This window comes from Crocuta crocuta, unplaced genomic scaffold (genome assembly GCF_008692635.1).
Source record: "Crocuta crocuta isolate KB4526 unplaced genomic scaffold, BGI_CrCroc_1.0 scaffold333, whole genome shotgun sequence".
In the NCBI taxonomy this organism is placed as follows: domain Eukaryota; kingdom Metazoa; phylum Chordata; class Mammalia; order Carnivora; family Hyaenidae; genus Crocuta; species Crocuta crocuta.
In genome coordinates this window covers 1,257,269-1,283,684 of record NW_027532856.1, presented here as the reverse complement: position 1 = coordinate 1,283,684, position 26,416 = coordinate 1,257,269, and the positions used below count along the sequence as shown (strand labels likewise).

Below are 26,416 nucleotides of genomic sequence, written 5' to 3'. Positions count from 1 at the left end.
AGAGAAAAAACTGATGGTTGAAGGGGATGGAGGAGAGGGGAAAGTGGGTAATGGGCATGGAGGAGGGCATTTGTTGGGATGAGCACCAGGTGTTGTATGTAAGCCAATTTGAGAATAAATTATATTAAAAAATAAATAAATCAAATAAAACGTCTTTGAAGTTTTTCTGTTTTGCAAAATGTGCATTAGTCATTGCTCCGTGTTTATACCTGCCCTGTATATTCTCAAATGCACTTGGTTAATTCTTTCAGTGTGCTCCTTCACTATTCACCTTTAGTAGCTGCTTTAAGCAGAGACTTTAGGAGATATACATGACTCCAGGTTTGCTTTCATGGGATGAACTTTCCTTCCTAAATCTGAATAAGTGTCAATAAACATTTCAGTTGGCTACTTTGAGACCTACATCTTGAAGCCTGGAATTATAATGCCTCCAGCTTTGGTTTTCTGTTTTAGGATTGCTTTGGCTATTTGGGGTCTTTTCTGGTTCCATACAAATTTTAGGATTGTTTATTCTAGCTCTGTGGAGAATGTTGGTGTTATTTTGATAGGACCTAAAGACTTTATTTTTAAGTAATTTCTACTTAAGTTAATCTATACTTAAGCCTCAGTGTGGGGCTTGAACCCACATCCCCAGGATCAAGAGTTGTATGCTCAACAAACTGAGCCAGCCACATGCCCCAAGAAACTTACTCTTGATCAGTGATGCTTTCAAAGAAAGATCTTCATCAAAATGGGGAAAAGGAAACCTTGTATAGAATGGAGGTGGGGGCTAGCAGGGAGAGCCCTCAGACCCTATCACTCGCTGTCAATTGCAGACCCAACAGGAAGAGAAGGACCTTGTATGTGGATGCTACTTTAGCTTAGTTTTTGCAGTAACAGCTAAATTTTATTTCTCAATAGGAAAAGGAGTTTAAGGATTGCAATGCACTGAAAGAGACACAGATTTCAGGCCATGTTCTCTCCATTTTATTGACAGGATTGCACTTCTCTACCAAGTCAGCACCTAGGAGAGAAGCACATGTATAGGGTAATGGACATGTGTTTGTGTGGGAGTGGGGAGATGGATATGGAAGAATATCAAAGATTAAAATCAAGGACACTCTAAGGGAAACCATAAGATCAAACAGACTGGCAGAGACCAAAGAAGGCAGAGCTAATATACTCCCAAAAGGGAGAAACAGGAAAGAAGGAGTAACGGGTCCCAAGGAAGTCTAAAATCTAATAGGGCAAACAACATTAAACTTTAAGGATTGAATATAAACCCTTTTGGCTGACGTTCTGCCTGAAACTCTCTGTGGTGGGTAGGGGTCTCTCTGAGGAGACTGAGAACATCCTGGCCACCCTAAACTAGCAAGGCAGTCCCACCCTTTGAAAACTCTTCTGTCTATGAGCTGTGTACTCTGGGCCCATGGTGGGCATAGCAGCCTGCTGATTTCTGAATAGCGTTCGGGGACATACTTCCATCATCCCAGTGTTTTTTGAAGAATAGTGCCCGGCTTCATTGAGATGACTGATCCACACTAATCTCCTGGTCAAATGGTGACTTGGCCTCATCACTAGATCTAATTTTCTGCAATATGTGTAGGCTGAGAATCTATAAGTTCTGCTCTTGTCTGCTCAGCGATTCTACCTGTAAGTCATTTCTTTTCACATTTCGCCATAAACTGTTGGGTGGAGCCTAGCCACACCTTCCACACATTGTTTAGAAAACTCTTCAGCTAGGGACTCCTAGGTGGCTCAGTTGGTTGAGCCTCTGACTTTGGCTCAGGTCATGATCTCACAGTTTGTGGGTTCAAGCTGTGCTGACAGCTCAGAGCTTGGAACCTGTTTCCAATTCTGTGTCTCCCTCTCTTTCTGCCCCTCCCCTGCTCATGCTCTGTCTCTCTCTCTTTCAAAGAATGAATAAACATCTAAAAAAAAAATAAATCTCTTCAGCTAAACATCCAGTTCATCTGCAAGGTGGACACCTTTCACAAAATATCAGCACATAAATACAAATCAGCCAAGTTCTTTGGCTGATTTACAGAATTTACAGAAGGGATCACCTTTCCTTCAGTGTCCAATAACATGCTCCTCATTTCTGTGTGCCATCACCAGAATGGCCTTCACTGTCCACATGTCTACAAATGTTCCATTCATGGCCATTTAGGGGTTCTCTAAGGAGATGGAGGCTTTCTCCACAGCTCTCCTGTTTTCTTTCTGAACCCTCACCAGAATTACCTTTTAAAGGTTCATTCATGGCAATGTAGGCATCTCATTTCTAGCATGCATCTGAAAACTCTTCTGGCCTCAACCCATTGCCCACTTCCAAAGCCACTTCCACATTTTTGGGCATGTGTTACAGCTGTGCCCCATTTCTTGGTACCAATTCTGACTTAGTACGTTTGGGCTGCTATGACAAAAATACCATAGATTGGGTGGCTTAGACAACAAACATTTATGTCTCACAGTTCTGGAGGCTGGGAAGTCCAAGAGCAAAGCAGATTTGGTGTCTGGTGAGAACCTGCTTCCTATTTCACAGACCACCATCATCTCACATGGTGGAAAGAGGTCAAAAGAGCTCTCTGGGGTCACTTTTACAAAGGCACACTCTCATTCATGAGGGCTACATCCTATGACCTTATCACCTCCCAAATCTCTCCCACCCCATACCATCACATTGGGGGTCAGGAATTCAACATATGAATTTGAGGGGACACAAACATTCAGACCATATCAACCTCCATGCCAGCACTTGCTATTGCCAGTCCTTTAAATTTTAGTCATTCTACATAGTGTGTGGTGGTATTATATTATGATTTTAATTTCTGTTTACATTATTTTCCTTTGGCCTGAATAACTTTATTGTACAGATCTGCTCATAAAGAATTCTAATAGCTTTTGTCCAAAGTCTTTATTTTGTCTTTAGTTTTAAGAGGGCAGAGGAAATTTGGGACCTCAGCTTCTCTTCCCTACTTCTCACTGAACAGAGTTCCTATGCATCTCTGCCACATGGTTAAGAAGTTTCTGCAAAGTGCCAGATCCACTTCCTGTCCTGAGAGGCTTCTTGGAGATTCTGGCTGGAAGTCCTGATTCCTTTGATCTCTGTTTGGGTTAGGGAATATAAGGTGGGATCTTTGTGGGTCTGCTAGTGGCAGAGGGTGTGAAAAAAAGAAAAGTGTGGGGTTTGGGTGGTAGGATATGTGTGTTCATAAAACAACGGTGACTTCTTTTGCCTGTGCTCTCCCAATGGTTCTGGGACTGGGAATAATGCGATTATTCTTTATCCCTTTTGTTGTTTTGAAGTTTAATTGTAGGTCAGACTGTTATTGTCTAGAATTGGGGAGAGAATTTCATTTCATGCTATAAAACAACATGAAGAGAGTTGGAAACTGATTACTCCACTCCACCTGAACCTCTGGCCTCCTTTATTTGATTCCCACCAACAACCTTATGCACTTTAACATCTTAACTACTTACTACAATACCAGAGCAGAAACAGGGAACAGATGAGAACAAGGCAGTAGGTCCCCTAAAGGCGCCAATCGCAGACACTTCTCTTGGTGCTGGCCCTGGGACCCCTGTGTCCTGAGGAGGGCTGCAGCAAGAACTAAGATTTGGCAAGGCATCAGAGAACCCAACCTTATGAATCCCCCGCCTCTGACAACTGCAATGCATAGCTCAGGTTGGACGATTTGATCTCTCTGCCTGCCCCATCATGGCCCTGGGGAAGGTGCAGGGCAGTGGCTCAGGCCCTACTTAGTAACCCCAAGCTCCCAAAGTACGGTTAAACTTTCATCAGCTAATGTGGGTGGCTAGCTTGCAGCTGCAGTTCCGCCCACTGGGAATGCTAGGAAGCGTCGGGCAATAAGCATTTGGGAGTTGTCCAGGGATAAAAGCCAGTTGCCTTTGGAGCCCTCTGCTGATAATGCACCTTACTTTTGTGGAGGAGACACTGCGGCCCATCCGGTCGCCGGCTTCAGCATCTCGCTCTCCATGCTCTTTCCTGCCACTTGGAGGTGTTCCAGATGCGCGCCAGTGCCTGGGTTTACCCTTCCTGGAGCTGCGAGGCAGCCTTGGCTCCAAGCAGGAACGGGGTAGAGTTTACTCCTATTCCGCTGTAGCGCCGCTACTCAGGGCCAGTTTGGGCCTGACGCGCCCTCTGGCGGTGCTAGGTGCCGGGCCTCGACTTCTACGCACAGCGCCGGGCTTTGGGTTTGGTTCCTGGAATGCGCTGGACAGCGCCTGCCAGGCGGTCAAGCTCTGAAAACCAATCAGCCTTGATTATTACCTCACCTCTCTCTAGGTCGGGCACGGGGAGGCGCGACGCAGCCTTATACAGCTGCTAGGATGGGCGTGGCGGGGTTCCAGGGAGAACCAGGGTGCTGCTAAGCTTAGCTTCATCAGTGTGGACGTGTAGTTGTTGAACTGCCGTTTTTCTCTGAACTGGCCATTGCCAAGAGGAGCTAGACTGGGCTTGCTTGATCTCTTGGTGTTCCTAACCTCATCACCATCATAACTGAGCCACTTCCTTTCCTGGACATTGGAGCAGGAGGGATGTGGCTGTCTGGGGGAGCTGGAGGTCTCCCAGAGTAGAAGGCTGTCTTTACTGGGTGGAATGTGCATGGGAGGAATTTCAGAAACTTTCTCTTTTTGTTGATGTCATCACCTCTGAAGCTGAAGGTAGAGGAATCAGCGTGGTTTGGATATGGGTGAGGTGGGGTGGATCCCTGAAAATTGTGGACAGCCTCCAAACACAACTCACAGGAAAAATCTGGATTGGGCAGTGATGATGTCCATACATGACAAATTTCTACTGGGTGCCAGACAGGGCACAGGATTCAAGTGTGGCTGGGACAAATCACTGATCTCTGGCCTTCGAGGTATGCATGGGCCTTCTGAAATGGTTTTGGGACAGTCACAACTGTGGAAGAATACAGGGAATGCTTCTGATTATTGGGTCAGTAGAGACATGTCTTGGATTTCAGGCTGGTCCTGGTCTACACAGGGGCTACAGCATGCCAAGGCAAGTAGGGGTCCATGCCACTTCAGCAATAAGGACTGGACTGCATCCTAGGGACAGTTTGGCAAAGCCAAAGCAGGGATGGATAGTTGTTCTGCCCACCCAAGTGTGGCCCATACAGGCAGAACCCTTTTGGAGGGGACTGAGCTTCATTCAGGACCCTAACTTTGAGGGACTTGGGGCCTGACACCTGCAATTGTAGGGTCCAGACCCAAGATCAGATCTGGGTATCACATAATAACTCTTTGTAGCACTTCAAATTACAAACATTTTTACACAATGTCTTCTCTCTTCTTCTCAACAGCTCTGGAGGGTAAAAGTCACATAGCCAGGGAGGGGCTTGAATCAAGACTCAAATAGCTGCCTTAGTCTTAGCAGATTTATCCACAAAGGCAATGACAGTCATGCGGGGCCCTTATAGTAGTGGGAACCTGTGGACTGATGGGCCAACACAAAGGAGGAAACACTTAGGAGTGAGAATGACGTATGGCCCTAGGTGGGCACTGCACATGTTGGGTGGGAGCCCTGGTTAGCCTGGGCAGTACTGAGGGCTTCAAGGAGACACAGGCTGTCAATGAAACATGACTGTCTATTCCTAAAGCCTGAGGTGCCACTCAAGGCCCATCATAGTTCACCTATCCAGACAGAGTCTCTTCTCTCTCACCTCTCCCTCCTGCCTTCTGTCCAAGCTTTGAGGTCCCAGAGAGCTCTGTGTCCCAGGGAGTCCCAGAGAGGCTGTGCCTGCTACTGCCTGGGTGTCCCCAGCCCAGCCTCTGGGCAGTGCAGTGCCGTCACTTAGAGTTCAATAAACATTTGTCGGTGGTCAAGCCTCATCTTTCTTTCCTGAGACAAAAAGGGCCTATGCTGGGAAAAGCACATATACCTCACTCTATCTAACCGATCGATCTAATCGGCCAGGGTCTGGACTTCTCATTTGCTAGACATAAGCAAATGAGATGTGGGGGGACGGAGTGGGCATGAGAACCCAGTGCCCTTGCAAGATTCAGAAATTCCAAGCCAGAAGGTAAAGGACATTTAGTCCCGTATATTCTTTTTACATGTGGGGCAACCGAACTGGAGAGTGGCAGTGGCTTGCTCCAAGTCAGAGTCCCTTAGGGACAGGGACAGGAATACATAACAAGTTCTCCCACTACAACTGTGATTTAATCCTGGAAACCAAAGGTGCCACTGGATGCGCATCGAGTGTATCGACTTTCTACTTATCAACTTATCAGGACTGGAGCAATGAGCAGGATCGATCCACTGCTTTTGACTGTCAGTAAGTGCTGCTCGAGGATTGGTCCGGGTTAAGGAAACAGGGGAAAAAGGCGTGCACGTGGCGCCCTCGGCTGGAGACTCGCGCGTTCGGGTGGGAGTGAGGCCGGGGAGCGACCATGGCGTCGCTGAGTTGTAGCGCCGTCGTCTGCGTGATTTGCTTGGAGGAGCCCAAATACCGCTGCCCCGCCTGCCGCGTGCCCTAGTGAGGGTGGGGGTCGTGGGGGAGGAGGCCGGCGGGGCGGCTTGGGGACCGGGCGGGGGCCGCGGGAGGGTCCGCGCTGCTTTCCGGGCTGACGCGTTCATGGCCTCTGTTGTTGCAGCTGCTCCGTGGGCTGCTTCCGGAAGCACAAAGGTAAGGTCCCGGTGCCCCGCCTGAGCCTCCGGCGCTCCCCAAGTGCGGGCAGCCCCTCGACGAGCCCTGCTTCTCCCCAGGGCGAACCTCTACCTGTGAATGCTTCCTCGAGTTTCGAACAGTCAAAACTTATGCTCTGCCTTTCCTTTTATAGACCCCCCCCGCCCCGCCCCCCATAGTGGACAGCTTTGGCTGTTAGAGTGGACCCTAGTAGTTTCTTCATTTTAGTATTCTGACACAGAAGCTGTGCTTGCTGAGGTTAAAAACGTTTTCTTTCTTTTAAAATGCTTCGTTAGAAACGAGGTAGATTTGTTTATCATAAGGAGCGATTAGTCTACATTTTAACTTCAATCCGGGGTTTCTTCTCAGTCCTCAGGGACCCTTTGCCACGACCTCATGCTGGGTTGACTCTCTTGTTAAAGTTCCTCATTGGTTTCTTGCCTCTAGTGTCCTCCCTTCCAGACTGACTCAGAGGTCCGTTTCAAGCTACTTCCTTTTTTTTTTTTTTTAAACCCCAACATCCCTAGAGCATTTTCAAAGGAAACTTTTTGGTTTGAGATAGACAGGAAAGAAGAACTGCTTTGCTGGAAATAGGGTCGTGGAGCCGGGTTGGGTAGGCTTTGCTCTGGCTGTGCAGCCCAGGGTGTCCCCCAAGAACCCCTAAGGCAACCTGGGGCAATCTGGAGATTTTAACTGTGTGTCCCTGCTGCTGCCAAGGTTTTTCCTGAAATGCACATTTGACTAATTCATTTCCTTGTTGAAAACTCCAGCCTGTCTAGCAAAGAAGTCAGTGGTTCTTTGAGTATTGCTCTTCCTGGGGAGACGCATTGTCACGTTGTTTCTGTTGTCACGGTAGCTGAGGAGGGTTGAGGGTACTTCTGGCAATTGTATTGGCTCAGATAAACACCCTGTGGTGTGTGAGACTCACACCATTAAACACCTTTCAGCCCTGAACACCACAGCACCCTTGATATGAGAGACACTGGTCTTGGGAAGAAGGCCCAACCTCCCTCCCGTGTGGCATTCTTTTGCTCTTCCTTCACTTTTGTGTGCCCCAGCCACCTGCCAGGCCTGCCCTGTCAATCAGCTGGTAGTTGCTCATTACTGTGTCCTTGCACCTGACCCTATTCTTTCAGAGATCTGGTCCAGCCATCGACCTTTCCCTCTGCCAGGAATGCTCATTCCACCTGGCGTTTCCCTCTCAGGTGTTGTAGATCAGATTCTTCTCCGTGTCTCTAATCGCCATCCCTAAGATGGGCCAGATGACTTCCATCTGTGTAATCCCAGTGGCACATGATACAAGCAAATATGGTGTCTGAAAGTGCTGAAAAAATAGTTTGCTAATTGAAGTCAGTGTGCCGCTTGATTTTGGGTGAAAGCCCTGTTGGGTTTGGCAGGGTAAGGAGGATGGGGACGGCCCCTCGGGGTGCATGAGGCCTATTTCCTCCACTCTCTGCCAAGCTCAGGGTTGCTTGTTTTCTGGATACTGCCCTTTGATCCCTCACTTCCTTTGGATCCATCCGTCTTCATCCCCATCCACATCCCTTATCTGGAACATGTTTCCCACCTAGATGCTGGCCTGGTGGAGAGGTGCGGCCTTGTCACTAAAGTATAAGTGATGTGCATCTGATTTGTGTCTCTTTCAGAGCAGTGCAACCCTAAAACTCGTCCTATGGAGAAAAAAAGATCAGCTGTTACTGCAACAAGTATAAAGCCTGCAGAAGACAGAGGTGGGATGGTTGATTTCAAACTAAGCAACCTAGGAAAAGGTTTCAAATAAAAGCTGAAAGGACAGAGAAGATGTGGGTTGGGGCAGGGAGTCAGGAACGATGGCTTCATCGAGGAGCAGCATCTTCCTTAGCCCGGAGCCAGGAGTGGGGGCACCTGTTATGTATTATAGAGCAGCCTGAAGGTATTATTAAGGACAAGAAACCCGGGGGGGAGGGGGGCAGAGGCAGAGGGCATAAAGGCTGTAGCTGTGGTTTGGGGATGAGGGGTGGACCCTACCGGCAGGATCCTTTTCCAGTCATGGCTTCAGGTCTCCCTCCATGGGCCTGGCCAGAGCTGTCAGTTCCCCTGAGCTAGGCTTGGGTGGGCAGCTGCCTTTTGCCTAGGTCACCTTCTTGCTGTTGGGGGCTCCTCTGGAGCCGCTCATCCATCTCTCCAGACTTCAGTATCTCCTGGGTGTCATGTAGCATGCCAGTCTCTGAAAGCAGCCCCCCCTGGTGCCTGAACATTCACAGCATGGGGATAGCCTATTTCTGCCCTTTGAGAAACTTCCTTGTTGGGTTCAGGCAGTGCCAGAAATTTCTGGCCATGCTAAAAGCACGGGGCATTCACGTTAGTGAGTTTTTACAGAACACCTAGTTTTTTGGCTCCTGACAGGGCTGGAGCCATAGTCGGGGGAGCTGGGGTAATAGGAATTGGAAAATCATGCTCCTGGCCTAAAGAACACAGAGAAACATAGGAACAAGTATGTGAATGCTAGAATGTGCTTGTTAAAGTCACCAGTTTTTTGCTTTCACTTTCATTCCCTTTCCAAAAAGGAACTTTGGTACAGTTATAAGTTCCAGAAAAGTCATTTTTGTTTGTTTTGTCTACACCTACTTACTCCTGCTACTGTCACTTGTGTGCACATTTTTTACCTATTGCAGTAATTGTTATAATCTGGCATCTAAGTGTTGTTTCTAGTCCTAATTAGTTGATTGTGTTCTGTATTCCTTAGATGGTGATGACTCTGTAGCCGATTTTCTCAACAGTGATGAGGAAGAGGACAGAGTTCCTTTGCAGAATTTAAAGAATTTAGGTAAGTCTCTGCTGTGTTTACTTCTTGTCAGCCACTGATAACATTTAATCCAATGTATAGAATGTGATTTTTTTTTGTTATTAATACAGTTGATCTCCAATGCAGGGGTTGTGCATCCCCCCCTGCCACTACCATGCAGTTGAAAATCTGTATATAACTTTTTTTTTTAATTTATTATTTCTAGGAGAGCGAGAGAGAGACAGCGTGAGCAGGGGAGGGTCAGAGAGAGAGGGAGTCACAGACTGAAGCAGGCTCCAGGCTCTGAGCTGGCAGTCCGCACAGAGCCCGATGCGGGGCTCGAACCCACAACCGTGAGATCATGACCTCAGCGAAAGTCGGACGCTTAACCGACTAAGCCACCCAGGCGCCCTGTATATAACTTTTGACTCCCTCAGAATTTTACTAATAGCCTAGTGTTGACCGGAAGTCTTACCAATAACATAGTTACAACATTTTGTATGTTATATTTATTATATACTGTCTTCTTATGGTAAATGAGAGAAAAGGAAATGTTGAGAAAGTCATAAGGAAGAGAATACACTTACAGCACTGTATTAATGGGAAAAGAATCCCTGTATAAATGGGCCTGTGCAGTTCAAGCCTGTTGTTCAGGGTCAGCTGCACTTGAGAATGGCATGCAGAGCCCTTCATTGCATGATTCTGTGAACACTCAGGGGTTCAACACCTCCCAGCCTGCCTACAGTTCTTTCCCTGGAATCCTGCTGGTTTTGCGGGTTGACAAAATTCTCCCTCAAGGCTTGGTTCAGGTTACCCTTCCTCAGCTACACTTCTCTTGACATTTTGTCTTTCTCAGAAGTAAGCAGTTTTTTGCCTTTCAATGGGGCCTTGTAATATACCACTCGTATTTCATAGTAATTTCTCCCCCACCAATTTGTAGGGCAGGGGCCTGCATTTATTCCCATGTACCCAGTGCTCAGTATATGGAGTAGCCATTAATGCAGACTGGGCAATCCCAGGATCTGATTTTTCAGAGGGATGCAGGTGTTAACAATGCCCAGCATTTGTGTAGGACTGTGCGGTCAGTCCTTCTAGCAGTTCTGTGTGTGATCAGTGGGCCAGTGTAGTTCCTAAAGATGGGAGTTTTCATTATTTCCGTCTCATCATAGGCTGACTCTGCTTGGCACCTATTCCCATGGTAGTGGTTAGTAATACTGAGGGTAAAGCTGAGATATGAGGGTAGGGATGAAAAGTTTTGTAAACTGTAAAAAATGCAGATGTGAGTGTCTCTTCATTGCTACTGATCCTGCTTTGTGAGGATCAAGCACTTGCTTAAACAGTGTTCAGAGTATGTGGTGTAACTGTCCTCACCCACTGAGCACCTTCAGGCCTATGAAGAACAAAAACATGCCAACAGCTTAATGCTGTTGTTTTTTGTGTTTCCTAATTGAAATGGCCTAAGGTTAAATTATTTACAGAGATCCCAAGAACAGGAATCTGTGATGGCATTTAACTTGGAAATCCTCTGATCTCGTCTTATTTATGTGAAGCATTGGTTTTAAAGGTTAAGCGAATGCAACACTTTTGATATTTTGTTACATTAGAAACATTTACCTTTTAACTATCTCCGTCTGTTCCCACTTGAACTCACATTGGCTTTCTTGTTCATTTTTAAGGGGAGTCTGCAGCATTAAGAAGCCTACTGCTCAATCCACACCTTAGACAGTTGATGGTCAGCCTCGATCAGGGAGACAACAAGGCAGAGCTCATGAGGGCCTGCATGCAGGAGCCCTTGTTTGTGGAGTTTGCCGACTGCTGTTTACGGATTGTGGAACCGTCCCAGGATGAGGATTCTTAAGATGGTTTATTGTGCTGCTTACTCAGTCATGTGCGTGGCTCAGAACCTGCCTGCTCCTTCTCCCAGGACAGCTAGTGAGGGGCCCTGAGCAGGGGGTGGTGACTTCCAGACTATAGGCTGGCTGATGTAGGGTAGGTAGGCCGCATACGTGTTTATCTCAAGCATTGTAGGCATGGATTTCAGGCAAGATGGGATGTTTGAGGTGGCAAACCCTTTATGGAAAGAGAATTTGACATTTAGGTGGTTGTCTTTAAATGTTTTATTTTTGGTACAGGTTAGACATTGCAAATGATACTATGAAGTTTTATATCCATTTAAGTTAAAACTTGTTCATTGTTGCTAAAGTCAAGATAAATAAAGTCAAGATATGGTTATTCTCTGGTTAACTACATTGTTCATCCTTAGTTCATAATTGCTTGAAATTACACTAAGTCAACATATTAAATAATAAGGTTTTGTTATTTTTAAAGGAACTAAATGGAAATACCCCAGTAGAAATTTTAGGGTTAATTTCAGGCTGACTTGGCCTGTTTTGTCTGCAGGGAATCAGAAGTGCCCCAATGTAGTGATGAACTACACCAGTGAGTCGGATCTATGAAGGTAGTAAAATGTGGGAAGTTCTCTGTGGCCCTGAGGTTTTAGTCCTGGTTTGGTAAACAAACCCATGACACTTGTCAGGGCTTGAGATGGAGGTGGGAGCCCCATGCCACTGGTGGCTGCGGCATCCCTGGATTGCAGGCGGGAGCTGTCGCTTGCTCACGTGTACTTAGAGTTGCTGTGGGAGTAATTTGGCAGCTTTGTGTCGATCGAATGTCTTTGGCGAGGCAGCTGGCAGGAAAAGGCCTTTTGGACACAAAGGCACCGGAGGACTGCTCAGCTGGGTGAGGCTAGAATGTGAGAACTCACACGTGGCCCAGGCTGTGTCTTTCCAGCAGAATCTGATTAAGGCCAGTAACACTATAGGGTGAAGGTTCAGGGCAGATGTCAGCATAAGGCAGTGGAGACTTTCTGCAATGGAACTTGACCGAGCCCTAGGGAGAGAGATACAGCTTAACCTCTGGCTCCTAGGAGTGCCAGCCGTACAGGTACCTAGAGCAAATGCTAGAAATGCAGAAGTGTGGACAAGTACTGGTATGATTCAGTTAACATTCTCTTCTCATTCTAAACCAGTGGCAAAGTCCAGAGTCGTATTAAAATATAAAATTTTACATCCATTCGTGTGATGCACAAGGGAGCTCTCCCCTACAAGGAGTATTACCTGTCATACTTGTAAAACTGCTTACAACTGGAAGAGCAAACAGTTACACTTCTGTTTACACTACGGCTAGCCTGCATGCTGTCATGGGAGATTTATCCAGATTACCCCCTAGGGTAATTCCTCTGGTATGGAAATTCACTCTTTCCTTCCTTTTGCCTTGTCAGTGTCACTTAATCCTTGCTGTGATCCCATGTAATAGGTTGAGTATTAGCCAATGTTCTATGCTGGCTGACTTTTACTCTGGCTGCCCATACTATAAAAACAGAGCTCTTGGACAACTGACTTACCTGCTTGTTATTTGCTCCTCTGGAACAGGAGATAAACCAAGTGATAATTTGAGGAAAATATGCTAAACCCAGTGCAATTTCAGGGAATAAGCTGTCATCACAACCTAGATTTTTTTAAAGTGCGACTAATTAAATGGAGATTCAAAGGAGATGCTAGACACTCAGTTTTCAAAAAGTCAAAGGGCTCTGGAAAATTCCTAGTTGTAATGATGGTAACAACCCAGACCTGCAGCCAGCTAGGAAGCTCAAGCTTCTGATTTCCTGAGCAGTGTCAGGATGGCTCTAGTCCCAACATTAGTCCTGCTCCCCCGGGGAACTCTGGGCTTTGCCTCCTGCCTTCTACAAGGAGGTGTGAGGGACCGAGAGCCATGGTGGGCAGGACCACCATCCTGTCACACAGCTTACCTGAGGCAGCGCTCGGATGGATGTGACACCAGCTTGTTCTTGTGCCGTCTGGACTGTGTAGCTACTGGGGCTGCCCATGGGGAGCTGGAGGCAGGCCCAGACCACCAGCTTCCTCTGAAAGCCGCGTACACCCACAGCTGCATTGGCCAAGACCAGGCCCAGAGGCCAGAGGCGGATTATTGCTGTCAGGAGGCTGGTCTGTGCCTGGGGCAGCAGGAAGGAAGCCGAGGCAACGGGAACTTGAAACACGTGTTTTTCTTGCACACCATCCAGTTCTTTAGAAGCAAGGAAAGCCATTCTGATCTTAAAAAAAGAATGCCACTTTATAGCTTTCAATTTATTAGCTCTTCTAAGGGAAACCAAAATTGTCTTTAATAAAATAGCTTAACAAGGTAAACTGAAGGGCACCTGGCTGGTGAACAGCTGGATACCTTCAGCTACATTGGAGCCATGTGGTAGAACTTTATACCCAAAAGTAACTGGACTTAGGTCTTACATGTGCTACTTTAAAAATAATAACCTTGAGATCTAATTGATAGACCATAAAATTCACACTTTAAAGTGTATAGTCCCATGATTTTTAATATATTCCCAGAGTTGCTTATGCCACTCTTTCTGTGTCCGAACCATCCTGCTGTGTTGGAGGTATTTCAAATGCGAGGAGCTTGAGGCCATCCAGTGTGTGGTGGCAGGGTCATCGTTCCACCCTGGGGCCACCTGACACAGACTACCCACTGCCCATCCTGACTGCTAGTCAGATACTCACTCTCCATTTCTGCCATGTGCGCTTGATGGCCGTGGCAGCCACGTGCATCCTCTGGATGTGTTTCCGAGCTAACCAGGAACGAATAGCTAAGGAGTTTGCCCAGAAACGAGAAAGAAGTAAAGGAAATGTTGGTTAGAACTGTTAGCAGCCTGGCTCTGCAGCAACATCCAAGCTGCAACGAAGTTTGGAATAGGTGCTTTTTCAATGAATGGCCACCTCGTGCCACTACGTAGGGTAAGGATCTAATGTGAATACCTGAAGCAAACCTGGCTCTGACCCCTCACTGTTTAGACGGGAGAGACCCCACTTGGAATGGCAGCTGGGAGGCTCACCTGCTTCAGGCTCTGGCTGGGACAATGCCCAGGGTACAGGAAGTATCTCTTATTTGGGAAGTCCTGGATTGAATTTGTTTGCTGGCTTTATGAAATCACAAATAGTGACCCCACCATACATCCACATGTTGGTAAAGGGAATGACTACTGGATGGCAGACTGGTTGGCAATTTTTCGTTTCCTTCTCTTGAAATTTCAGCATTTACTGGTTCTTTTTGGTACCATTATATTCAGAAAAAGAGCTATTCCATTAAATATTAATACATTTAGGTTCTAGAAAACTAAAGTTTAAAGACAAATCCAGATGTTATTTCACCAACCACCAGATGGTTCTATGTTTCCTTTTGCAATTGCTTTATGCCTATACACACGGAAATGTGCTTGAGGGAGGTGCATTGCCCTTGACGTATGGTTTGGCATCCTGGTTTGAATGGAATATTGGAAGTAGTCTTCCATTAAATTTAAAATATTCTGCATAAAGACTTCTTAGCCGGGGCTCCTTGGTAGCTCAGTCTGTTAAGCATCTGACTGTAGCTCAGGTCATGATCTCGTGGTTCATGAATTCAAGCTCCACATCGGGCTCTTTGCTGACAGCTTGGGAGCTTAGAGCCTACTTCAGATTCTGTTTCCCTCTCTCTCTCCCTCCCCCGCTCATGCTCTCTTTCTCAAAAATAGATACATTAAAAAAAAAAAGATTTCTTGGGTGCCTGGGTGGCTCAGTTGGTTAAGCGTCCGACTTCAGCTCAGGCCATGATCTCACTGTTTGTGGGTCCGAGCCCCGCGTTGGGCTGTGTGCTAACCGCTAGCTCAGAGCCTGTAGCCTGTCTTCGGATTCTGGGTCTCCTTCTCTCTCTGACCCTCCCCTGCTCATGCTGTCTCTCTTTCTCTCTCAAAAATAAATAAATGAATGAATGAATAAATAAATAAATCCCCTGTTCATGCTGTCTCTTTCTCTCTCATAAATAATAAAATAATTTCTTAGCTGCCATAAGAATGGTCTATAATAACAGCCATGACTTCACCACTGTCAGATATTTGGGTTGTTTCTAGTATTTTTCTTTTCTTTTTAATTTTTTTTTTTAATGTTTTATTTATTTCTAGGAGAGAGAGAGAGAGAGGCGAGCAGGGGAGGGTCAGAGAGAGAGGGAGACACAGAATCTGAAGCAGGCTCCAGGCTCTGAGCTGGCAGTCAGCACAGAGCCTGACGCGGGGCTCGAACCCACGAACCGCGAGATCATGACCTAAGCAAAAGTTGGACGCTTAACCAACTAAGCCACCCAGGTGCCCCTAGTATTTTTATTTTCAAAATAAGACTGCTGTGAACATGGTTTCTATATCTCTTCCTTTGATGAATCAAATCTTGTCAAATCTTTACCTTCTTAAACTCAGCAGGTAGTGATTTGTCATAATAGGCAAAGGAACATTGCATAAATCACTTTCTAGGTCTGGGAAAGGGGAATTAAAGGCAAATTTTTAGCCTCTACTGCCTACAGAACACCCCACTCTTTTATGTGGTGACCTGGTTTCCATTAAACTGGAGAGACACCCTGGGTGAGGTGGATCAGAATTCCAATCCCAGGGCACCATAGGCTTGTGCTGTCAATGTCTTGAAGCTGGGACACAGCTTTGGTATATGGGTGTTCAAGCAGCAGCATTTCTTTTTTCTTTTTTTTTTTTTAATGTTTTATTTCCTAGAGAGACAGTGTGAACAGGGGAGGGTCAGAGAGAGAGGGAAACACAGAAACTGAAACAGGCTCCAGGCTCTGAGCTGGCTGTCAGCACAGAGCCCAACACGGGGCTCAAACCCACAAACTGTGAGATCATGACCTGAGCCTAAGTCGGACGCTTAACTGAGCCACCCAGGCGCCCCAAGCAGCAGCATTTCAAAGGAAACCTGTATTGTACAAGGCATGCAGTAGCTAACAGGGTCTGCATCCAGGTCTGTCTGCTGGCCTGGAACGTGGCTGTGTGCCCAGAGCCCCAACTCTCCTACCTGCCTGGATGAGCGTGGCAGCCCGCCTCTGCCTCTCCTGCTTGCGGTGCCGGTGTCGCCGCCAGCTTCCCTGGATGCAGCAGGCACACTGCTCCAGCACCTGGGCACGCCCACATTCCAGAAGCTCCAGCTGGGAGAAGAGGTATCCATTGAAGTCTGCAGCCTCTCCTTCCACTGCCCTGAGGTGGACCCAGACCTTGTCCTGCTGAGCAGAGCACGCAGCTAGTGAACTCTGCTCCTTGTCACAAACCAGCTTACCATGGAGTCAGTCATGAACACTTTGGTCCTGCCACAATGTACTGGGGCTGGTGTGGCCTCGGCTGGGTCACCCGGTGTGGCTGCTGCCTGAGTTAGAGCTGGAAGAGTATGGAGGATGTCCTGGAGGAGAGGTTGCAGTGTGGCCGCCTTGGTGTGTGGAGACCATTCTATAGGATGGGAGACAGAGGTCTCATCAGCTCTTGGTCATCTACATACTTCTGTGGACTTAAGAAACTGGTTCTGGTCTCCCCCATACTCCATAGGCTTCCTTGCTGCTGTTCTTGCCTCTAACCACTTCCACATTTTTGGAAGGGAGGCCAGAGGTGACCCGTCTATTGTTCCTCCTAGGAATACCGGAACCCCCACTTGTGGCTGGCCCACAGCCTCCATTTCTGTGGGTCTCCCAGGCAAGATGGCAAAGGGCAGTTGGTGCCTGGACTCCAACCTCCAACAGCCAGTATCTGTTCCAAGGTCCCAAATATGCCGAGGGCCAAGCAGGGCAGCTGGACCACTCCCTGAGCCCTTAACTCCCTGCCAAATATGGGAAAAGGGAGAACACCTCCCAGTCCCAGGGAGGCCCAGCAGGTCCCCATGTCACATTGTGCATAGCTGGCTCCTGCAGAAGGATTTACCTGAGGGCTGTGACCACCTTTTGCTGCCCAGTGCCTCTCTGGAGACAGAGGCTGTCAAAGATGATGCCGCAGACGAGAAATCCCAAAATCAACCAGGGGCGAAGGGGGCTTTGGGTATAAGACACAGAGCAGTAGAGCAAATCATGAAGAGAGAAGGAAAGAGGTGGAGGAAAAAAATGAAAGTGGCAAAACTCTGCCCAAGAGAGGAGGGAAATTAGGACTGTCCCAGGCCTGACAGGCTCCAGGGTAAGTCTGTGTGGGTGTAAGCAGCTGCTGCTGGGCTGGGGTCCTACCGGGCAGGGGCCTCACACTCTGTCCTTGGTGTCTTCTTCCTCCAACTGTGCCAGGATCTTACCCTACATGCCAACAACCCCCAAACTGGGGGCACGGACCAGACCTTTCCCTTCACATTAGGGTTTGCTGAGTGCCTGGCAGACATCTCCACTGGATGACTCCAGGGACCTGGAGCTCAAGTCAGTCCCAGAGTTCAGCGGTTGCCCCCAAAACCTCTCTTCCCCACCAGCCAGGCATAGTCTAAACCAGTTTCTTCCCAACACTGCCCACAGTGCCCACATCTCTAGCTTCTCTCGACTCTGGCCAACTTAGCCTCACTCCCAAGGCCTGCCATGGGCCCCCTAACAGTGGTCTCCAGAAAGCACAAGGCTGACGTTATCCTTTTCTCCTCTGAGATGCCCTCGTCTGCACAGAGGATAGAGCTCAGCGTTTGTGACATGGCCTGCCTGTTACCCCAGCCTCATCTCAACTTTTCTCTGCCTTTATGAATTCCTCACACATACAGTGTTGTCTCCTGCCTGTAGGCCTCTGTTCAGTTACCTGTCCTGTGGCATGCCCTTCACCTGGTTAACACCATCGGTCTTCAAACACCACTTCGTCCAGGAAGCCTTCCCTGATTCACAGCTACCACGGCATTCTGTTCTTTCCTTCTTTCTCCACTGTCTGCTTCTTTTAGTCTGTTTCCCCCAGTGAACCAAAAACCTTGAGGACAGGGCTGTGTTTTACTCCTCTCTGAATGTCCAACCCCCTAGCCCTGAGATGGCCCAGGGCAGGTGCTCAGTAAACTGTGCTTGAACAGATGACTAGCAAATGGGCCCCACTCACCTGAATGCCCTTCATCAGGAGATGGGCTATGGGGGCCAGGAGATGTGCGAACACAGAGCCTTCTCAGTAATGCATATCGTTCCACGAAGTTCTGGTGAGGGATTCTGGAAGTCAAAGCAGGTGGAAGAAGAAAACGAAGTGATATTTGTGAGCTGGGACACCTCTTGGGGCTAACAGGAGTTACTCTATGTATTCTACTCAACAACTGAACAAGGTGCTACCCAGACTGTGCCCACTGAATGGATGAGGTTGTGGCTGTGGAGAGATTAGTACACAGTGGAGACCTTTTTAAACTGGTTCTGTTCTTCCCGCAGCCTTGGTCTACCCAAACAAAGCTTCTCACTCTTTTAGTAGGGGATTTTTGGCTTGCCTCCTTCCAAAGGGGCTTGCAGGCTCCTCCCCAACTGGATCACTCATACAGTCAACCACATATGTTGCTTCTCTGACTTCCTGCTTCCTCCTGATTTTTCTGCTCCCCTTCACCTCAACACTTAAACAGCCAATGACACCTTGTATCTATTTATACCTCCTCCTCCTGAGTCTGGCTTCAGTGCCCAACACTGTTCCAGTGTGGCTCTTGTTGCAGCCATCAGCAAACACCATGCCACCAAATCCAGTAATTGGCCTCTGGAAGGTGCCCGGCTGACTCCCATCCCCATACAGGTCTCTCAGCCCCCAGGACCCCTGTGAGTCTGGCTTCCTCCTTCACCCACGACTCCTGCCAAGTTGCTGGTGCTGGTTTCTTATCATCTACCTACCCTCTCTCTAAATGTGAATGTTGCTCAGCAAATGGCTTCAGAACCCTTTTCTCTCCCCATTGTGATTTCCTCCTTGCTCCTGGTGTTACAACCCACTGAGGACAGATCCTCACGTACTCTCTAGTTTCCAAAGCTCTGGGCCCTGAGCCTGTCTTACAGCCACTGCAAACCTGGCAAGGCCACATTCCTGACTCCCCTCCTGTCCCACCTCCAGCCTGTGCCTTCCCCATCCTATCTCAAGGATAGGATTTCCTGATTCATCCACTTGCATCAGACAGAAGCCTGGAAGTTATGTGTGCAACCTGGAAACTGACTGCTCCCCTGGCCACATCCCTTGGTCAGTCATCCCACAGTACTGTTTTTTATCACAAACCATACTCCGATTCCACCCATGTCTCTTCATTTGTCATGGCTGCCACCCTCTTCTGGCCACCGTCTTGCCTACACACCCGCTCAACAACCTCCTCATGCATCCTCTCCCTTCTCTTCTGACCCTGTCCAACGTCCACACAGTAACCACAGAACATGAATGAGAGCACAGCGTTCTCTCCTCACAATGTCTAGTGGCTTCCCGGCCCTCTGGACAAACTGCCAAGTCCTCATTGGGCCTCTGAGGCCCTTCTCCCCCCATTTCTCTATGTGCAGCACTTCAGCATCTCAGTTCCCGAGCTGGAGCTTTGTGCTTGCTGTTTCCTCCCTCCTGGCCCCTTCCCTTCCCAGAGGCCTGAGCTGCTTAGAGGGGCCCATCCCTGACCACCCCAAAGATCCTCTTCCCCATTAGTCTACCTAGCAGCACTTTCTGTCTCTTTCCTAGCACTGGTTAACTTAATACTTTGTGTTCTTGATTCCACAGGAATGTAAGCCCCAAGAAGCAGAGGCTCACCTTCCTTATTAACTGATGCTAGCAACAGTGCCCAGTGTAAAATAGTACACAGAAAAGGAATGGATAAGTGAACAAGTGAAGTCTCGAGTTCCAGGTTGACTTCTGTAGACCTGCCTCTTTCTCTTCACCTCCACATCCTGCTCTGGGTTGGGCAGCTCTTGTCATGCTGGAGTCCCAAATTCCACCCCAACACTGGGCCTGCCCCCTGTGGGGCTTGGCCCACTCACCGGATGGGGAAGCCAGCAGCACTGATGTGAATGGTCTCCACAAGGCCACAGGCTTCCAGCTGGCTGAGGACCTGCATGGGTGAGGAGACAGGGTGGGCACCTGTGGTGTGGGGACAGCAGGCCAGAAATACCACTCCTTCTGCCCTCTGAGGCTCTGGTCCCTGTGAACCTGAACGCTGTCCTGACACTTGACTGATGAGGGTATACTCTCCCTGCTTCTGATACTGTGGAGGTAAGTGCTGCTCCTACTTCTGTCTCACCACTCCCAGCTGTGCAGAAAGTCTGCCTCATGATGCAGCCCAACCCAATCTATTTATTTATTTTTATATTTTGTGGGCAATGGAGTAAATTATAGCTGAGAAGCAGGAGAGGTTATATTGTAAAGATTCACCAGGACCTGAGTGGAGAGCTCTGGCCATAAACCCTAAGGCCAGTGGACTGTGGGACACTCTCCAGCATCCAGCACTCATGCCTCATCCACATCAGAGCCCAGTACCTTGAACAAAGGGCAGCTGCTGGCCATCAATTGCTTTTGTGAAAATTAGAAAAAATTCTACCTCTGTCAGAAGTGGCCACACCGTGCACTGACTGCAAGGTGATGCAGACCCTTCAGCTAATCACCAATCCTCAGGGCAGCTTCAGTCTCATCAGGGCACATGAAGTGGTGAGCAGAGCATAAGATGCAGTGGAGGCTTCCTGGCCAGCTCACTGTGCTGTGCACAGACTGCAAGACCATACATGACTGTCCTGCCAAAGCAGGGGCACAAGATGCCCTAATGTCAAACTCAACCTGAAAGCCTCACTCTGGTCACTCCATTTGGAGCCTAAGTTCTGCCTTTCGTCCCTTCAGGGCCTTGGCCAGATGGGGCTCCCTGCAAATTAGCTCTGGCCCAGTGAATTACCTCCTCCTGGAGAAAGGTGTGGGCGTGTCCCTGGCTGTTGGGCTTGATGCAGCGAATGTAGTGGGGTGTGGTGCTATGCAGAACCTGCAAAAGCTGTTCCAGGGAAGCCTGCAGGGGGGAAGACCACGGGGTCAGGCAGATTGGGGCTGCCTGTGGGCATCAGCTGGGCCCTGGTTAGTGACTGCATCAAACACCCTTGGCAATCCTCACAGCTCTGAGACAGGCCTGGGATGATTATGGAAGGTGCTCACTGAGTCCATGCACCCTCCACACCAGAGTTCCCAGTGCCCCTCACCTCCACTTCTAGGGACCTTACTGACCTGTGATCTGTACCTAGTTGGTCTACACTCCTCTCTCCTCCCCCTCACCAGAACAATCTTCCTAGAAGAGAACAATCTCAGAAGCCACTGCCATTCATTCAGGCAACAGGTGTTCTCATTAAGTCCAGACATGGTCAGTCTAATGCTCAGAGCCCAGGGTATGATGGGGCCACGTGGATATGGGTTGGGCACCCCCTCAGTAGCGTGTCTGAGGCTAGGCAGGAAAGAGCTAACCAAACCTGGGCTCCACAAGGTGCTTAGTCTACTAGGAGGTGATCCTGTGTGGACTGGGATCAAGTCTACTCACTTGTCAGTGTTCCCCAGCAAACAGCACCAATCCTGGGAGGTCCTTGGTAAATACTTGAGATTGATGAGTGAACCAAGCACATCATATCAGCACCCCTAGACCCACCTTGAACTTGGACACCACAGTCAACACAGGGGCTCTGCTTTGGCCAGAGGGCTCCTCTTGGGACTTCTCTTTGGGGTCCGTAGGAAATAGCACCTTGAGTAGGGGGTCCTGGGATTGCTGTAGGAGCCTGGTCAGCTCAGGGGGAACAGGGTCCTATTGGGAAAGGACAAAGGCAGCAGGTAAGGGCAGGTGGAGTGCTACCAGGGTTGTCCACAGGTCTGCCAGTCCTGCTCACCCACACTCTAGAAGAAAGACTTCTACAGGAGACCCACTGTAACATGGGTCATTTCTGGGCAGCTTATGCCTGATTAGCAGAGATGGCAGGCAGGCAGGGCCAAGAGGTGACTTGGATTCCTGGGAGGATGTTCAGGAGAGAAAGAATGCAGGATAGGAACCTTCCTGTATATGCATCAATGACTCAACACCTCCTTTCACGCAGGCCCCCACAGGCCGTGGCCCAGCCCTCACCTTGTTCTTCTCCACCAGGCCTGCAGTGTGGTACTGCACAGGCCCAGCGTAATGCACCACGATGAAGCTGGGCTCCTGGCTGAGCTTATTGTGGCGCAGGTGGGGACTGCCTGCCAGGGCACTCTCAATGCGTGTCTGGAGCTGGGCTGCACTGCTTGGACGGTTAAGGCGGCATTCCTGCATGGGATGCAATGCGCAGTCAGCCACAAATATGAGACGGGTTCATCACAACCCTCACAGTTCCCCCTGGCCCCACCAGCAGCATAGCTGTCACATAGGCATAGGACCCCGAGAGGGAAGGAACATAGGAATTAGCAAAACCATTTGGCAGATGGGAAGACAAAGACACAAAGAGAGCCTAAGATAGTCTCTGAGGCCCCAGAAAGGCCCAGAGACCAACTCTGGTGCTCAGCATACCAGCCGACCCTACCTCATTTATGAGGGAGCAGATGCTGATGGGGCTTCCTTCAATGAGATCCAAACAGGCCTGGTTGTCCTGGTAGTTGACAAAGGACCAGTCCAGGCCCTCAACTGCATATTCCTCCTAGGGGACAAAGGTAGGGGTTGGGTGGCAGGAGAAGGCATCTGTGATCTGAGGCCCAGATGGCTCATCCATTGCTGGCCTCAGTACCATAGCATATTCCAGAATGGCATCAAAGAAGGAACTAAAGGCTCCTGGTCAGACCCTGGAAGGAGCACTCCACTTCTCACCTGCTGAGCCCTCAGGTAGTGAGCCACAAAGTGCTGCTGTAGCTTCTCATTGGCATAGTTGATGCACAACTGTTCCAGACTATTGTTGGGAAATGATTCAAATCCATATACATCCAGTAGGCCTGAGAGGATGAGGGAGAACTGATGGGGCCACTGCAGGAAGCAGGGGCAGGGGGACTATAGGAGCCTAGGGTGAAGCCTCATACCCTGGAGAGGAGGTTGAATGAGTAGGACACCCAGCAGTGGGCACAGTGAACACACAGCCCTGGGGTGGGTCCCTTCTCCACTTCATGGCCCCTCAGAATTCAAAACAGGAAGAAAGGCTGAATGAGGTGTGAGGGGCAGCCTAGGGAACATTTTGTGTCCAATCCAGTTTAGAGGCTTTGATCTCACCAACCCCATTTATATCTAGGATTCCAGTCTCTTGAGCAAACCCCACATCTTTAAGCTTTGCTTCTTCCTCCATCAGACAACCCCACCCCAGTTCCAACCATGTTATCATGTGCCCCAAATTCCTTCTAATCTAGCCATTGTGACTATCCCCTCACTACTCTCCAGAGGCTGGAGCTGGGTCTCAGTGGAGACGAGGGGCCCTCAAAGACAAAACACCATCTGAGTCTGCCTGGAGAGCTATGGATGGCTCAGATGTGGGCACCAAGAGCACAGAGACACCCTGGCCCAGTGGTGGACAATGAGGAGATAAGGGTACAGAGAAGGAAAAAGAGCTGCTTAGAGTTGCACGGTGGACTCTTTTTTTTGAAGGAGTTCTCCTGGAAGGGTGAGCCCCTGCTACCTATGAAAGTGGTCCAGGAGTCAGGGTCTGCACAGATGCTGTTATTGATCACGGATACCAGCCAGTCAAACAGCCTGTTGGGATGGGGGTGGAGGGAGAGAGGACTCTGGTGAGAGGTCAGATGAGCCTGAGGGCTGGCAAAATTGCTCCTCCAGCCAGGGTGCTACACTCTTCAAGGGCCTGTATTCCAAGCCGGACAGGCCACAGGGTCAAACTCTCTCCTGCCATTCCCTGCCCATCCCATCTTGTCCCACTATGAATGCAGCCTTGTGGTCATGCACGTTCTTAGGACGCATGAACCAGCCTGTCCTCCCAACAAGACTGAACACAGGACCGATAGACTCTGGGGCTAGACAGGGAATGTGACTCCATCAGTCACTTGGCCAGACACCCAGCTAGAGTCTTAACTAGAAAGGAAGGGATGGACAGGCAAGCCTAGGTGGAGTTTCCAAAGAACTGAGTTCACTGGGTGCCCCTGAAAACTGGACGTGTAGCACCTAGAGCTCAAGACCCTGCCACATCCTCGCCTCAGTCCTACACAAGCAACCCCAAGTGACCTGAGGCCAAGGGGCACTCTGCATTCTGGAGCACCCCACCCTGAGAAGGTGAGGCGGTTACTGTGCTGGTGACATGTACATTACTTTCTTATGATTTTTCTCAAAGTGACTGCTCTGCAGCTTACTGCAATTCAGTCAGTGGTTTCTGTTTTTGCATCAGGGGCTCCACGTACCTGTCTGAGGCACTGAAAACAAGTGGCCTAGTGTTACAATGATCTGATGTTTATTATGTATGAAGTGCTCTATGGTTAGAGGTTCACATGATTTACGGTTGTCATATTTTATTTTACCTGCTTATTTTACAGTGACTTGACACAAAGTCTTTAAAAGTCTTTGGCCTGAAATTAGCTTCGAGGCAGTGGGAAGAGTCTCTTGCTGAATTGGGATCAGTCTGAGCCCAGCTGCCCCAGGCCATGTTCAACTCAGCAGATCTTATTCCCTCAGTAGTGCTTCTCAGGCTCTTGACTCTTTAAGAAGTTCAGAAACACGGGGGAGATTCTCGCCCCAGGTGCCCAGGTTCTCATGAGCATGTGCGTGCACACACTTTCACAAATGTGTTCTGACCCATGGTTTTGGAGGATTCTGGGCCCCCTGACTTCCTTACTTGACACCCAAGGCTCCTTTACTCAGAACCCAGGGTGAGAAATCACCCTTAACCACATGGCCAGAATGTGTAGCTACTCAAATAACCCACCAGGAAAAGGCCAGGACCCTCACCTTAACCCTATTCTGGGTTCCCACTTGCTTTACACTTTTGATGAGACTGTGGGCCATGCTTGTGGCTCTACCATCTATCAGTTTCATCAGGTAACATGAAGAGATGATGTACAAGGCACGTGGTGATTGAGGAGCCTACTCACCCATAGGTCTAAACCTGGAACTCTGAGGACCCTGGACTCAGCTTGGAGGCCTGCTCTGATGACCTAAGTAGGCTTTCCTCACCCGTGGCCAAGGGCAGGACAGGCTCTTGTACTCTGATAATGAGCTGAATCTAGCCCAGAATACAGCAACTTGCCCATGCAGACTACTCTGGAATTAAGGTCAAAGGCCTTGCCAGGGAAAACTCAGAAGCCATTCATTCCCTGCTGTCCATTCATATGCTTTATCTGGAAGCCCTCACCATGGGCCTGGGCCTGTTGCCTGATGGTGTCTGATCCAACTCCAGATAAGGGGAGAACTTGGAGGGAGGGCAGGGCCCACAGTGCTCACCGTGCGTAGACTAGTTTGGCCAGACAGTCTCTGCGAGTGTCACACTCGGCTCGGGAGCAGGGCTTCCGGAATACCTGCTGCTGCCTGCCTGCCCTGATGGTTCTAATCTGCAGTGTCTCCAGCAGTGGGTCTTCTGGAAGCTGCAGCAGTGAGGCTGATGTCCTGATAGAGCCTGAGAGGGACAAATCACTCTCCATCCAAAAAGCCCTCTTTACAAGACACTGTGAAGTCACCCAACTGGACAGAATAAACCTAGGTTCTGGTGCATGAGGAGACTTGCCCAAAGCAGAGTCTGGACTTGAACCCAGGACTTCTATTTCCCAGTCCACACTGCTACATGTGGGACAAATCACTTTATAAATACTCTGACTCATTTTTTCTCACCTGTAAAACAGAGATGCTGCTGTTTGCCTCACCAGAGATGTGGTGAGCAGTAATATCCATAGTTTGATCAAGGGAATCCTTACATTCCAAATTTCACCCTCTGGCCTCCCACCTGGTCCCACTAATGTTGGCCCTTTTCCAGACAGGGCATGCCCCGCTCCCTGGGTGTGTGACCAAAGCTGATACACAGGCCCCCATCCTTGTTCTCACACTTGGCATCGTCCATCAGCTGGCAGGGCTGGGCTTCATCCTCAGAGTCAGCAAACCAGATGTTTCCGAGGTGCAGCAGTCCAGCTAGGACCTGAGCAGACAGGAGAGGACATAACAGGAGCACCTTCTCAAGGGCTGAAGCCTAGCCTGGGAGAGGCCCCTCTCCTGACAAATATAATCATGAGAACAAAATAGTAACAGAAACTCCCAATCGATGCCCATGACAGAGATGACACAGGGAAATGTTATATCACAAGCCTATATAGATTTATGACTGG

At 48.9% G+C, this 26,416-nt stretch overlaps 2 protein-coding genes across 4 annotated transcripts in view; one reads left to right on the top strand and one right to left on the bottom strand.

The window, feature by feature from the left end:
• Nucleotides 1-6,333: 6,333 nt before the first annotated feature.
• On the top strand, nucleotides 6,334-11,640 carry ZNHIT3 (zinc finger HIT-type containing 3). The gene is made up of 5 exons (XM_077745611.1): nucleotides 6,334-6,482; nucleotides 6,601-6,632; nucleotides 8,279-8,362; nucleotides 9,358-9,438; nucleotides 11,073-11,640. The coding sequence occupies exons 1-5, from the start codon at nucleotides 6,397-6,399 to the stop codon at nucleotides 11,252-11,254; spliced, it is 465 nt and encodes a 154-aa protein (XP_077601737.1). The 5' UTR covers nucleotides 6,334-6,396; the 3' UTR covers nucleotides 11,255-11,640.
• The window catches only part of MYO19 (myosin XIX), a 33,491-nt gene continuing 18,570 nt past the window's right edge, over nucleotides 11,496-26,416 (bottom strand). For all 3 annotated transcript variants that reach the window (XM_077745605.1, XM_077745607.1, XM_077745606.1), the window contains 15 exons: nucleotides 26,139-26,229; nucleotides 25,545-25,716; nucleotides 23,779-23,852; nucleotides 22,986-23,107; nucleotides 22,705-22,818; nucleotides 22,275-22,451; nucleotides 21,807-21,959; nucleotides 21,075-21,182; nucleotides 20,173-20,243; nucleotides 18,305-18,408; nucleotides 16,554-16,720; nucleotides 16,296-16,425; nucleotides 13,971-14,056; nucleotides 13,205-13,507; nucleotides 11,496-12,285 (listed from right to left, as the gene is read on the bottom strand). In XM_077745605.1, the coding sequence (XP_077601731.1) occupies nucleotides 12,157-12,285; nucleotides 13,205-13,507; nucleotides 13,971-14,056; nucleotides 16,296-16,425; nucleotides 16,554-16,720; nucleotides 18,305-18,408; nucleotides 20,173-20,243; nucleotides 21,075-21,182; nucleotides 21,807-21,959; nucleotides 22,275-22,451; nucleotides 22,705-22,818; nucleotides 22,986-23,107; nucleotides 23,779-23,852; nucleotides 25,545-25,716; nucleotides 26,139-26,229 (2,001 nt within the window). In that variant the 3' untranslated portion in view covers nucleotides 11,496-12,156. The remainder of the gene's footprint in view (nucleotides 12,286-13,204; nucleotides 13,508-13,970; nucleotides 14,057-16,295; nucleotides 16,426-16,553; nucleotides 16,721-18,304; nucleotides 18,409-20,172; nucleotides 20,244-21,074; nucleotides 21,183-21,806; nucleotides 21,960-22,274; nucleotides 22,452-22,704; nucleotides 22,819-22,985; nucleotides 23,108-23,778; nucleotides 23,853-25,544; nucleotides 25,717-26,138; nucleotides 26,230-26,416) is intronic.